The sequence below is a fragment of the Pleuronectes platessa genome, chromosome 14 (assembly GCF_947347685.1).
Source record: "Pleuronectes platessa chromosome 14, fPlePla1.1, whole genome shotgun sequence".
Lineage (NCBI taxonomy): Eukaryota > Metazoa > Chordata > Actinopteri > Pleuronectiformes > Pleuronectidae > Pleuronectes > Pleuronectes platessa.
This window is the reverse complement of record NC_070639.1, coordinates 20,530,527-20,544,187: the sequence shown is the minus strand read 5'-3', so window position 1 is coordinate 20,544,187 and position 13,661 is coordinate 20,530,527. Positions and strand designations below refer to the sequence as shown.

The following is a 13,661-nucleotide window of genomic DNA, read 5'->3' as shown; positions in this document are numbered from 1 at the left end:
CTCTTCCACGTTGATGAACTAAAATATAATTGATATGATCCCCTGTTACGTAGAGAATAAAAGCATTCTTCAAGAAAACAGTAAAATCTTTAAAATGATTGTGTTTAATTAAGTGTTTCATTACAAATACCAAGTGAGGCAAAATGCAAGTGTTCCCAGTGTTCACTTAAAAAAAACATTTGCTCGATCTGGGACAAACAAACCTTCCTTTCTATTTGTTGTTTCAGTTGCACCAGTTTAAACTTCAGCAGCTCAGACTCTCTCTTCTCACACAAATACACACTCAACTCAAGTGATTCATTTCTATTGATGTCTCTTTTCACAATTGGATGTTCCCTCTTATAACAGGTTGTCAATGTCGCCAATGATTTCATGTGCATAGATTTAACACATTACATAAGAGCTGAACATACAAATAGGATTTAATACTCATTTGTATTAGTCCCAACCAACAACTTTCCCTCCTGCTGTATTCAAATGAAAGAAGACTGATCAGAAGTAAAAGATAATATGTGGGTGTTAAGAGTTCAAATGGGAGCAAGTACAGTTTTTGACAGAGTATATTGATGAGATATTAACGTGGGTGATGTCAGACTCGGATAATAACTCACACTTGGATTATGTTTCCTCTCTCTGGTCAAACGCTGCTCAGAGAGTTGGAGCGACTTCAAACAAGAAGCAGGTCTGTTGTACACATGTTCTCATCTCCACTCACATGTGCTGAAGCTGAACGTCCTCCCTGACTACTGAGTTCTATATTCAGATATTCCTTATGTTACTATATGATTTTGCCCGAACTGAAATATCTATATCCACTACTTTTCCACTTGTTTTCATCATGTAGTCACCTGATGATATTCTCTTTTGATGACCCCTAGCCTGGTTATTAATAGTTTGCTTTTATATTTACAAAAAGAGTTACAGCCCTTCTTAATTTTCCCAACAGCCTCTGAGCATAACTAAAGCAAACAAGGTATAAAACAGGATATGTATCGTTATGACAAGTGCGTTAGTCATGTTCTCGCAGAGGAGTTTTTCTCCGGTAAATTGAGTCGACAAGATACGCTGACATCTGGGTCATGTGTTTCCAGCAGGGAGAGCGAACCCCCCCCCCCCCCCCCCCCGGTGTCAGGCTCGCTTTCTGCAAGATTAAGACTCAAGGCCGGTGGGGCTGATGTCACTGCTGCTGTCACAGTCACAGCTGGATGTGAACTGACAGCCACATGTGACACACACAGTAAGTAGTGGTGTAAGTGTTGTAAGTGAAAGACACGATTCTCCAATTGTTTGTGGGATTAAGCCACCAAATATAGATTAAAAAACTTTCAAATCTTATTTTTAATTTCTCTAATACTTTTGTTTATGATCAAACATCATTTGACATTCAGAAGCACCTTGTGAGTAGCTATAAAGTGAATTGATTGTGATGTTTTACACTTTGATTAAAACAAAATGGTATTTGTAGAGGAGCAAAAGTTTTCTTGGAATTCGTCCCAGATATATGATAGATACAAATTGAGTGCTGCTTCTCCATGTTTACTGTAGCTTCGGAACAGAAAGCAGACGTGTCCCAGATGGTCTGAGAGGAATGGAAACATCATAACAAGAAAATGTATTTAAACACACAGGAAGCCAGTTTAAAAATCGGAGAACTGGAATGATGTCATAATAGAGACATCATTCCAGTTCTCCGATTCCTATTGTGTTCATTGAGGTAAAGCTTGGTTTTGTAATTGTGTTAACATGTTCATACAATCGTTTACTGCAGAACTTTTCCACTGTGGAGGTGGAATGTCATTCAAGACTTAATCTACAGTAAAGACTTGTTCTGTGACGTGGTTGAAATCTTGTCTAGAAAACATCAAAAACAGATGTTTAGGGGCTATAAGATGTTAGGCTGTTGACAAACAACCTTATGAAGGACACCATAGAGGTTTAATAATTGCTGCTTCAGGGTAAGTGGTAAAAAGCTTTGATAAGTGTCAAATATTTGCTTGAAAATCTGATTCCATGCATTTGATGATATCTTTGGAAAACCCTGCAGGTGTCAAGACAGCAGGAGGTTCTGTTATTGAGAGGGTCAATCTGGATGTAAGGACAATATAAACCCTATAGCTGATACTTTGGAATCATAGCCTGTTTAAAAAGTGATGCCAATACGGGAGTGCCTGAGACCTGTATTATCTCAATAGACCAGCAGAGGGCGACTCCTTTGGTTGGAAAAATAAGTAAATTTGTATTGAAGTCTATATGAAAACTTTAATACAAAGTAAAAAGGTTCCCTGGGACTTTAGAATCTCAAGTTTCCGGTAGTTTGCAGGTGTGGGTGGGTGTGCAGTGACCTGGAGTTCTCAGTCAGGCTCCAATAATATGGTTATTTCTTGTTTAAAAAGACAAGTTGCTGCTGATTAACTTCCAAACTCAAGTCTTAGAAGCAGCAGCAGCTCACAAACACGTGGGTGATGTCGCAGCTGGTTTCCTCTTGTCCTGACGTCTTGTCTTATTTCCTGAATGTTGCCAGCTTTCTTCAAGGTGTCAGATTGTTAACCAATTCGCTCTCTATAGCTCAACTCATTAAAATTTAAGTTTTCTCAGTAACAACTGCAACACTCTCCACATGGTCGGACCAAGTTTGATCCCAACACTGAATACGGGAGATTGTGATAGTGGATCTTGATCATGGAGGAAGCCGATCACAACAAGTGATCACAACAAGATTGTATTCTACCACGAATGGCATTGACTTTCCTTCTGTCAAATCCACTTCTGTCTGACTGAGCTTCCTTAATGGCTGCAGTTGTGATGTCAGGGGTGGCTGTGGTTTCCCTTGGGCTGTCCACCAGATGTCCGGTGTCGGATTTGCCTGAGCTGAAACCATATACATTCTTTTGTCAAAACACAGCTGAGCCTTGATCCCAGCCTCACAAAGCTGCTGCATGGCCACAGACCTTCTGTGATGTTTAAGTAAAGAATAAAGGTTTTGGGTTGAAAAATGGTTGGAGTGATAAGGATTGCTTTATATATCAATTTTAAAGTCACTTATTTAAAATAAAAACCAACAAAAAAACACAGATGATAGTGGTTGAAAGCTTTCAACACAACCCTAACTCAGTGTTGCAAACAACATTGAAGCAGGAGACAAATTCCTAGCATATTTGTATGCGATATACAAACAGCAGATAACATTATAGGTGAACATTTTCCACATTTTCCACATCGGAATTTTTCAAAGGTTTCTGAAAAGATGTCTGAAATTCCTTGAGGCGCTTTTTCTGTCAGTTAATTGCCCCCTTTTGCCAGAAAGGCTTTTTCCCCCCTTTGAATCCTCTTATACACTGTTGTGGAGCCTGAAGAACCAGAAGTGACAGAAATGATTGTTTTCACAACTGGATTTTCTCTTTTTTCTTTACGGTTCATTTGAGGATAAGTTGTAAAGTTTTATTTGTTACTATCTTCAGTATATTGTCCTCCCTGATCCCATTCAAATTTAGGACATCTACTGTACTTTATCTCTTTTGACTGCATATGTTTTAACTCAAGCTGATAAAGTTGTAGTTGGAGAGCTTCTCTGATCTCTCTCTACAATATGCTAATACCACTCCTATAAATAAACACAGTTGAACAATTTGTCCTCACTTGACTTCGGCAGAATAACAAAAGCAAACTGTGAAGCGCACCCTGTGAGGAGGAGTGAACATACATACCATTATCACGGGGGCAAATCCTTTAGTGTATCAGCATCGCAGGAAGCCTTATGGCCAACACCTGTCCAAACAGATGAGATCAAATCAAATCAAATCCAAAGAGAGAGAGAGAGAGAGAGAGAGAGAGAGAGAGTGTGTGTGTTTGTGTGTGTGTCTGCCAGCCAACCATCCTTTAAATTTGTGGGTCAGTGGTTGAGGTTAAAGTTAGCGTCAAGGTCAATGTTGGGTTAGGGTTATTGTAAGCAAGTAGTGGTTATGATTATGCTTAGTTATGATAAGTCTCCTGGAAATGAATTAGATGAATTTATCCAAAAATAACCATAGTAAGTTTGTTTGTGTGTGTGTGTGTGTGTGTGTACAAATGCGAGTGTGCATGTGGTACTTCTTCCTAACTCTTATGTTAGAGCGATTGTAGCAACGTAATAATAATAATAATAATAATAATAATAATAATAATAATAATAATAATAATAATAATAATAACAATAACAACATCAACAAAACCAGCACCACCACCACCACCACCAACAACAACAACAACATCAATGTTGACATCCTCAGAAGGGACAGCCACATGGCAGTAGATCTGGGATGTGGGACAGGCCAGACCACTCGTCTGTTGGCGCCGCACTTCAGTGTGACTTCTTTATTTTGTGCTATTTTTCATTCTGTTGAAGGTAACTTGTCACTTCTACTTTGTGCAACATGAAAATATGTGTAGTGTAGTGACACTAGTGACATCATACTGCATTGCCATTAAAAGTACTTTCTGAAGACGCCAATAATACAACAAAAAAGACTTAGTACTTCTTATATTTAATTGACAACCAGATATAACTGATACATTGCAGAATCAAGATTAAAATTCCAATGATTATTATATGAGCAGTTTATTATTAATGTCCCCACAGCCCTTGCAGGAAATGGACTGAACTAAATTCTGCTGACCAGCAGCTGTAGAGGTTTATAAGCAGTGACTGTTAATAATTAACAACCTTAGTTAAAGAGTACCATGAGATTTAGAAGCCAACAGACGCACACACTTAGTTGCACACAACACGTCATTGCAATACTATAGTTACACACTTACGTATTATACCTCAGCCACATCAATCCTCACCAGCTTGTTCTGACATCACCCATGAACCGACCCAGACCTGTGAGCTTTGCCTAAATGTGTTATTTTTATTATTACATTCAGGTCACTCAGCATTGTTGCACACAGAGAGGGAGCTGTCCCTTTAAACACCCTCATTATGAAACACACCACATACCAGCAGAGATAAAGGAGCCTCCCAGTTCCCTTGCACCCCGTTGTTTCCCTCTTGTGTGTGTGCGTCCATGCATGTGTGTATGTGTGTGTGTGTGGTTCTGAATGCCTGCCTGCAGACGAAATAGAAGGTAAAGTCGATTTTTTTTTAGCTCTTTATGAAGCTTATAATAAATCAGCTGTTCACGGAGGCATCAGTTAACAATGGCTCACCGTCTGTTTGAGGGCAAGAAGCATGCAGCTTCTTACTTAAAGTACAGGGTCTCCCCATCAGAACATCTTATACAACAGGTCCTTGGATTCCTGGAAAAACGGGTAAGTGCAAGTAGGAAGAGGCTGACAGCCTCTGGAATATAACTATTGGAGGAGAAATGTTAAAACTAACTGCACAGCGATGTTATTTTGACAGAAAGCTCGTCCCTTTGAGCTGGCAGTGGATGTGGGTTGTGGCTCGGGACAGGGCACTCGGCTGCTGGCCCAACACTTTGCTTCCGTGGTGGGGACAGATGTGAGTCCTGCCCAGCTGGATTTGGCTGTCCAGTATGCCCTGGAGGCAAACATCACATATAGGTGAGCATGGACCAACCTGCAGTCAGGATTCATATTTTTAGGATTTTACATGAGACCGTAGGTCAAAGGCTAATTCAAGCTTCATGGGTCTCTTTTTAGTTTGTCTGTTCCATGTTTACCTGGCTACAGAGGGAGGAATCAAGCCAACCATTCAAAAAATGCATGGCGAGATATCAAGATAACACTAACATGTTTTTATTTACTGCTCTGTTGAGCAACTTGGCGACAAGAGAGAACAATGGGAACCTTGTCTGGTGAAAGTCGGTCATGCTGTGAGGCCCACACTGCAGAACCAACATACAGTCAACCAGGGCCGGGTCTAGGCAGGGGCAAGAGGGGGCCTGGCCCCCTCAAATAAATGTTGTGCCCCCTCAAACTAAACAGGGTTAGGGTTAGGGTTAGGCACAATGCCCCCTCAAGATTTGTGGCTGCCCCCTCATACATGCCTGTCTAGACCCGGCACTGAGTCAACTGAATAATAATCCCCTATGTATTGTTTGAAATATAATATATGCAACAGAAATAGTTAACAAAATTAATATGCAAAGCATGGAGCACATTGATTTAATAAACCCAGTATTTATTCCCAGTATTTGAGATATTTTAGAATATCTACATTAATATCAGTAAAACCTGGATTGATACAAGGTGGAGTTAATCATGTATTGCATTTGGTGCACCATTAAAACTCAGAAATTAATTGTTTAATCTGACTTGATTTTTGTATGTAAGGATTCATTAGTTGTAGAATGTGGAAAGGCCCAAACGTGGTTTCACCTGGTGTGTGTGTGTGTGTGTGGAGTTTGATTCAGTTCCTGCTACCTTCCCATCTTCAGAGAGTGTGCGGCTGAGGAGCTGCCGTTGGCTGACAGCTCAGTGGACCTGCTGACGGTTATGACTGCGTTCCACTGGTTCGACAGGCCACGCTTTCTCCTGGAGGCCCACAGAGTCCTGAAGCCCCGCGGCTGCCTGGCTCTGCTCAGCTACACCATGGACATGGAGCTCAGCTACGACGGCTGCTGCTCGCAAGCACTCAACCAAGTCTGCAAAGAGGTACACGCAGAGTGAGAGAGGTTACTGTGAATGTGCACATGAATACAATTTCAAATGTTTTTTCCTGTTATAGAAATACTTACATGTCAGGACACATGATAAGGTAAATGAAAAGCATGTGTAGCAGCATAATAATAATAGTAGGGATCCATTAATAGTCATGAACTGTTCATGTATATCTGCATATTGAAAGATCAGAGTCCCACCACAAGCAATTGTGTTTATTTACCATGAGGACTGTGGGCTGTGAGTATGAGGACAGCATTTTTCCTTTAATATGTAAGATTGCACGTGTTCAGACAGGATTCATCCCACTGACACAAACTAAACAGGCAAATATCATCAGGGCAAATACAAACAACACAAGCAAATCACATCGCAGAACATCGCCATCTAGTGGTTATTATTGTGCAAAGCCCATCAGTTAGTAAAACACCTGACTCAAGTTGTGTATAATGACATCAGTGAGTTGACGGACTCTTCTGATGATTTGATCAGTTTCATGCAGCTTTAAAACTCTACCGCTACCCTCACATTGGTCCCAGCACTATTGAGTTGTACCGGGCGGCGTATGAATCCATCCCTTACCCGGACAAGGAGTGGTGAGTGAACACATTCCTCTCTGCCAAATTCTAAATATTAGTTTTCCAATATTTTATCACTTCGGGCAGTACAGTAGTCAGATGTGTGTGTTTGTGTGTGTTCCTAAAGGCAAGAGTGTGTGAGAGTGAGAAAGGCCATGCCTCTGTCCGGCTACATGGGGATGATGGAGTCTTTCTCCAGCTATCAGATTCTGCTGAGAGCCGACCCGCAGAAGGCCGAGCAACTCTCCCAGGACATCTGTCAAAAGTAAATACTGATGCACCACACTATGCACACGAATGCAAATAACACACATGTCCGTGAAAATGAAGAAAAATGACACATATGATGATATTATTAGTATTATTAGGAAATTACCTGTGCCAAGGATTTCATATTTCTGCCCTGTCTGGTTGTTTGTTGGTTTGTTGGTTTGTATCTTTATTTGTTTGTGAGAAAGAAACTTGCTGGAGAGATTTGTCATTGAAGAACCTATTGAATTTAAGTGATGATCCGAATCTCGAATTTAGTTTTTACTCAGGGAGAAATGAATATTTAAGGGACAGATATCTATGAGTGTGTGACATCTGGTGCAGCTTCATTGAATTTAAGGAGACTGTTGAGACTTAGGGGGAGGTTTGCACCATTCTAGTTGTTATATGACACGCTGAGAGATAAGATCTGCCACAGGGACAGGATGTTGTCCCTGACTTTACTCTCTGAATGACTCATAACACTTTATTTCCCATGCTCCTCTCTGTCCAGGCTGAAGTCCGTGATGCAGGTGACCTCAGCAGAGGCAGAGGTGGTGGTGGCTGTGAAGTATTACTACCTGCTGGCCTGTAAACCAGAGGAGGCCTGAGTCCGACCACCTCTCACACTTTCAACACCGGCCAGCAATGTCGTGGACACAGGAGATCTATGTGTGAGGTTGTTTTATAAAATACCACTAGAGGGTGACACTTGAATCAAGACTCCATGTGTTTATTGTCTCTGCTTTCACTGTCTATGTTAATTTTGTTGGGCAGTTTTTCATGTGGCCTTTATCCACTTTACATAATCTCAGAGACGTATATTCTCTTTATTTGCAGACCACTGTAGTTTTATTTGCCCTGACTCCTCCACAATACTGATTTTGCGTCGAATCTTCATTTGATTTTATCAGCAGTAATTAAGATTTTAATGATAGAGGTGATGGGCCTCATAGTGGGATTCTTCTGCTGGAGACAGAAACACATTAGAAACTGGCAAAGAGTCGGCTGATAGCTGTGGGTCAAACACCTTTCACTGACTACACACAATGTTGAATATTATTAATATCTCTTGATACTTTACAAAAAAATTGTATTTCAACATTTCAGTCTACTAGTCAGACAACCTGAATGGAATTTTAAACATTCAAACAAACAAAACACAATGTACATGACCCTGTTTGAGTTGAATATGAATGTCGGGGCTTCCGGACACATGGAGGCATGTTGTGTTTTTTCTGTTGTTTGATTAAGTCTGAATAATGACTCACCTTTGACTTCTATTGGATTCAATTCTGCTGCAACAAAGTTTACCCCTGAAACTCCAGAAGTGATTTGTGGACTCAAACACTTCACCCACTCCTCCATCGGCATAATGGTGAGTAGAGAAGGAGGGTGACCTATCCCTGATACTATATACTGATTCCTTAGAAATAAGCAGCACGCACTCTTCAGTATTTTTAACCTCTGCTCGCTCTCCGCTCATAGTGCTGACGCTCACATTCACAAAGCATGTTTGAATTGCATCAGGGATTTGTTGAAGTACACAGACAATACCACTAGAGGGTGGTATTTGATCAAAAGTGATGACAAGTCTATGATTATTGCCACTGGTGCTTGGAACGTCACAATATAGCATTCACCAGCTCATACATTTTCATAATAAACATATATGACCCAATGTAATGCACTTTTTCCATGTTGTACACAATTGGTGAAAAGGTTTTAGAGAACCCTCAAAAAAAGTAGAACAGAACGGAACCAGGCAGAGACTCCAACTGATGGAGGAGCAGCACTGTCTCCCCCCCGGAACGTGTTCACATTGACCGATCTTCACAAAAATCAATACACAGGTGTATTTATTATTATTATTATTATTCATTATATAATTATGTTTTCACAGAGAAGTGAAGAGAAATGATGTGGACTGTTTTCTATTATCGCCTTGAATATTAATTCAGGCTTTTTAACATGGAGCCGGCCACTAGTGGCCATCCAGTGAACTGCAGTTTTTCACAGGATGTTGCCCAATCGTTTAAAGGCAGATTTAATGCCTTTATCAAAATGAGTGATGCTCCGGTCCTATAATGTGCTTTGAAGTTCTTGACCTTTAGATGTCATCCCTCCTCTCTTACCTTGCTGGACATCTCCTCAAAACCCACAAGTTTGCTACGGAGCCGAGACAGACAATTCATCATCAGGTAATTTACCCAACTGTATGTTCCCTCCTGCTTCTCTTCTTCCACCATCATCATCATAATAGTTTGCTGGTACCTGCTTGCAAAAAAGGCTTCACCAGGGGCCTAAAGTCTCTGATTTGAAGCCCTGATCCACGAATTATTCCCTGGTTATTGGTAAAACTTTAAAAAAAATCCTATCCCACAATGTCAAAAGACAGTGACAAAATAACTCCCTGGATCCACCCCTTTGTCTGTGTAACCGTACATTTTCCCAGTGTTAGAAGATAAAGATATAAGAGACTGACTTTATTTATTCAGCTATTGATGAGAATTATATAACGATACTTATTGATATCGTTTTATTGCCTAGCTCCCTGTTCTATTTGCAAACTTTGCCTATGATCTTTGTCCGATTAAGTCCAAGGGCTGAGTGATACATCAAGAAACGACACAGCACAGGCTTTGGCCCTGATGTCTTTAATGGCGTCTGCCACGTCTATTACATCTCTTTTGCATCCTGACTTGTGTATATGTTTTTCATGTTATCAACATTTCTGCACATTTTCATCAGGAACCGGTTGGAAAAGTTCCAGACAGTGTCCGTAGCAACTGACACAGACATTTCAGTTCTCATGTACATGTCTGAAAGCAACTTGATCTGCATATCGTGTCAGTGTCATTGGTTACACTAAATGTTTCAATGATTGTTTCAAGCCTGATTTGCCTGACTTAAGTGTGACGCCGGATCTTTCCCGAAACGTCTTTTAGTTTTGGTTTCAACTCTGTCCATATGTTTGTTTCCTTGGTCCCATTAGACGGATCGTCACCGACTTCTGATAAATCTGCAGAAGGCCGAGGACAGCGAAATCTTCAAGCTCAAGATGCAAACGGCGGCCATCATTCATGACTGCGTGGTCAGGCTGCTGAACCACCGAGACAAAGAGTCTGTAGAGTGTCTGTGTGACCTGCTCACCACCATGGGCAAGGTCCTTGACTTAGAGGAGGCCAAGGTGAGCTGGAAGTAGTACATTTGACATAAATCCTAAATGTATTTTATTACGGTCTTAGAAAAGGTCTGAAGGGCTACAGATTGAAAGCTTCGAATATAATCTAGAGGATAATATGCGGCTGGTTTCCCTTTCCAAAACTAAATATTAAGAGAAATGCGTTGTTTGCAGGGATGAAGATGTGATGTGAACTTTTTGTCAGCAGTGTCTGGTAGATTGAATGGAGACATGCTGAACATGAACTTCATGTCTCAAATTAACCACTCTCCCTCTGTGTCTCACCAGCCTCAGATGGATGAGTATTTTATCCAGATTGAAAAGATCGTCGAAGAGGGGAAAACTTCATCTCAAATACGATTAATGTTGCAGGCTATTATAGACCTGAGATTGGTGAGTCCTCTGTTTATGCCAAAATGTATCTAGGACTGTGTGATAAAACCCACACATGCTCCTAAATTCTCTGATCTGTCAAAGATAAAGAGCAATGAAATCTGTTTAACACTGATTCAGGTTTGAAGTCATTGTGGTTCTGAACATTTTTTTTTCTTCAGCACAACTGGGTGTCCGGAGGACCCGAGCAGGGTCTGAACACCATTGACGAGCAGGAGGAGCCAAGAGAAGTGCAACAACAACTGCTCTCCAATGACACCGGGAGACAGCCAGGTCAGTCCTGCAGTCTAAATCCTCTTTAAGGTTTAGAATCACATCGACACAGCTATAGTGACTCAGGAAACCAGTCTGTAGACTTCCTGTCCATATAACCTGCAGAGATGCTTTCAGGCCCAACAGCAGACAGGAAGCCCCCTCACTCCCTCCCATCTGCTAGCTGAGCTATAATATTTCATCTTGTAACACAGCATGCCACAGAAACAGTCAGAAATGTCACTCTGTCTGCCACTTTCACAGCCGTCTGACTGCACTGTATTTCCTGTGAACTAATCTTAAACCTATATTTCCCTGTTCGTTTTTTTTTTGTTTTGTGTGTGGGTGTGTCTCCACAGATCCAAGTGAGCAGAGAGATCAGCTTGTGAAGAACGAGGAGCCCTGGACCACTGTGCCTAATAGGACCAAAAGAAGGACCAGAGACTCCAAGAATATCCCAAAGGTCTCCAAGGTGAGATGAGCTGTCTGAGGCTTTGACACAGATCTTACCATTCTACGTTTTTCTAACCTTCTACTGTGAGGATTGTACAAATGCACTGCATACAGGAGACGTGAAGCTGCTATTTACTCTCTGTCCCTAATAGTTGATTTGCTCATATTTCTACATTGGAATCACAAAAACAATGACAAACAATTACCATGTGGTAACTGGTCATGTTCCATGGAAACTTAAATCGGTGTCAGACGTGACGGCCGGGTAAAATCTGGAGAATTGGCTACAGACTTCAAACATTTAAATTACTTTGAAAATGTACATTTATTTTTTTTCAGAACAACTGGGTGTCCAGAGGACCCAGGCAGGGTCCGCTAACCATTGTCCACAAGGAGGCAAAGAATAAAGAGAAGGAGGAGCAGAGAAAAGTGGACGAGAAGATCCAGCAGGGCCCCTGGGCTCAAGTCCCATTGGTGAAGGGCAGTGGTGGAGGAGCCAAGGCCGGTGACTCAGGTGAGGTCACACCACATGACTTTCAAACCTATCAGATCACTGTGCAGTTCACACTTCATGACCTGCTGATCAGGAGTCGTGTCCCTGTTTGGAGTTCATACTACAACACTTAACGATGGAAGGGTGTCACTCACTTCACAATGTTTCGGCTGCTCCGCTCTGTTTAGCTGTAGTTGTCACTGATTCATCTAAGATATGAAGCTTGTTAGAAATCTGGGGGTCTGATAGTCTTTCATATCTATTACATTTTACCAGAATTTCCTTCATTATGTTCTTAAAAAGGTTTTAAATTGAACTAGATGAAACCCTGATATAAAACAGTAACTTACAGCATATCCTGTACATGGAGTCAGGTGAAGCATCTTCCTCTTAATGTCTGGACCTTGACTCTGATCACCCACAATCGTTATTTTTCACTTTTCTCTCTTTTAACGTTTCATCTCTGCAGGGCTCAACTGCTTCTCAGCGCTGCAGTCCAGCCCCTCACCACAACCCTCCACCCCTCCTCAAGAGAAGGCAGACTTCGACGGAAGGTATGAGATGACAACGCTGTCTGATTTGAAGGATCCTGTTGGTGTTAGGTCTCTCAGAAAGTTGAGAAGAGTGTCTCTGTGATTTTGATATTAATCTTTTCTGCTAGCAGGATATTTTGAACTTTGATTAACTAGAATCCATTAATTTAAAAATACATTTAAGTTTTGCTTCTGTTTAGGTCAGTGATAATAATTTTGTAGTAGGTTCCAAATTGGTGGAAAAGCTTGATATTCAGAGTTTCTCATTTACACTGCCATCCTTCCTGACTCTTTGTTTATTCGTCCCCCACGCAGAAGAGGCAATAAGAACAGGAACCGTAGGAATCGCCTCTACAATCTGCTGCACAATGCGCCTGCTTTGTCTCAGCCTGATCCGTTGACCTGGGGAACCAGTTCGAAGGAGCTGCTGGAGAGTCCAGCCCCGGAGGAGCTGGAGCATGAGGGAGCCATGCCACGCAGACCGAGTGTCTACGAGTGGTATTGGTGATAGCCAATTACCTTTCTGGCCACTTACGCCGCCCCGCCCCCATGCCCTGGAGCGGACCGTTGACAGTGCCCCTCAATTGCATCGCTCAGGGCGGGGGGCGTGGCGGTGTTCTGAGGGACAGCTGGTAGGTCAGGGGTGAGATGGGCGCCACCTAGTGTCTAAACTGAGAAGTACAATACAGTGGGCAATAGTCCATTACATTACAATTCATTTAGCTGACGCTTTAATCCAAAGCGATTCACAATCAATGCATTCAAGGGTACCCGAGGGAACAAACCCCGAACAACAAGAATCAAGAAAGTACAATTTCTTCAAAAATGGAGCAAAACTACATAGTGCTATAATTAAGTTTCATTTAAGTGTTACTAAATTGCTAGTTTAAAAAAAAATATTTAATTTTTTTATTTTTTTAATT

The 13,661-nt window shown here is 41.4% G+C and overlaps 2 protein-coding genes across 2 annotated transcripts; both read left to right on the top strand.

Moving 5' to 3' along the window:
- Positions 1 to 5,023: 5,023 nt before the first annotated feature.
- On the top strand, positions 5,024 to 10,304 carry LOC128456526 (putative methyltransferase DDB_G0268948). Its single transcript, XM_053440735.1, has 6 exons — positions 5,024 to 5,289; positions 5,384 to 5,544; positions 6,381 to 6,597; positions 7,096 to 7,199; positions 7,309 to 7,446; positions 7,945 to 10,304. Exons 1-6 carry the CDS (start codon positions 5,179 to 5,181, stop codon positions 8,039 to 8,041), a joined length of 828 nt encoding a protein of 275 aa, XP_053296710.1. The 5' UTR covers positions 5,024 to 5,178; the 3' UTR covers positions 8,042 to 10,304.
- Positions 10,305 to 10,491: 187 nt separating this feature from the next.
- Positions 10,492 to 13,246, top strand: LOC128455508 (eukaryotic translation initiation factor 4 gamma 3). Its single transcript, XM_053439179.1, has 6 exons — positions 10,492 to 10,620; positions 10,903 to 11,007; positions 11,169 to 11,280; positions 11,619 to 11,731; positions 12,052 to 12,186; positions 13,127 to 13,246. Exons 1-6 carry the CDS (start codon positions 10,492 to 10,494, stop codon positions 13,244 to 13,246), a joined length of 714 nt encoding a protein of 237 aa, XP_053295154.1.
- Positions 13,247 to 13,661: the final 415 nt, after the last annotated feature.

Excerpts from the sequence above, each read along its gene's own strand:
- LOC128456526 (XM_053440735.1), top strand. The coding sequence starts at position 5,179 with ATGGCTCACCGTCTGTTTGAGGGCAAGAAGCATGCAGCTTCTTACTTA. Across the intron at positions 6,598-7,095 it reads TCAACCAAGTCTGCAAAGAG|TTTCATGCAGCTTTAAAACT; the intron begins GTACACGCAGAG and ends TGATTTGATCAG. Across the intron at positions 7,447-7,944 it reads TCCCAGGACATCTGTCAAAA|GCTGAAGTCCGTGATGCAGG; the intron begins GTAAATACTGAT and ends CTCTCTGTCCAG.
- LOC128455508 (XM_053439179.1), top strand. The coding sequence starts at position 10,492 with ATGCAAACGGCGGCCATCATTCATGACTGCGTGGTCAGGCTGCTGAAC. Across the intron at positions 11,008-11,168 it reads CTATTATAGACCTGAGATTG|CACAACTGGGTGTCCGGAGG; the intron begins GTGAGTCCTCTG and ends TTTTTTCTTCAG. Across the intron at positions 12,187-13,126 it reads CCTGGGCTCAAGTCCCATTG|CCTGATCCGTTGACCTGGGG; the intron begins GTGAAGGGCAGT and ends GCTTTGTCTCAG.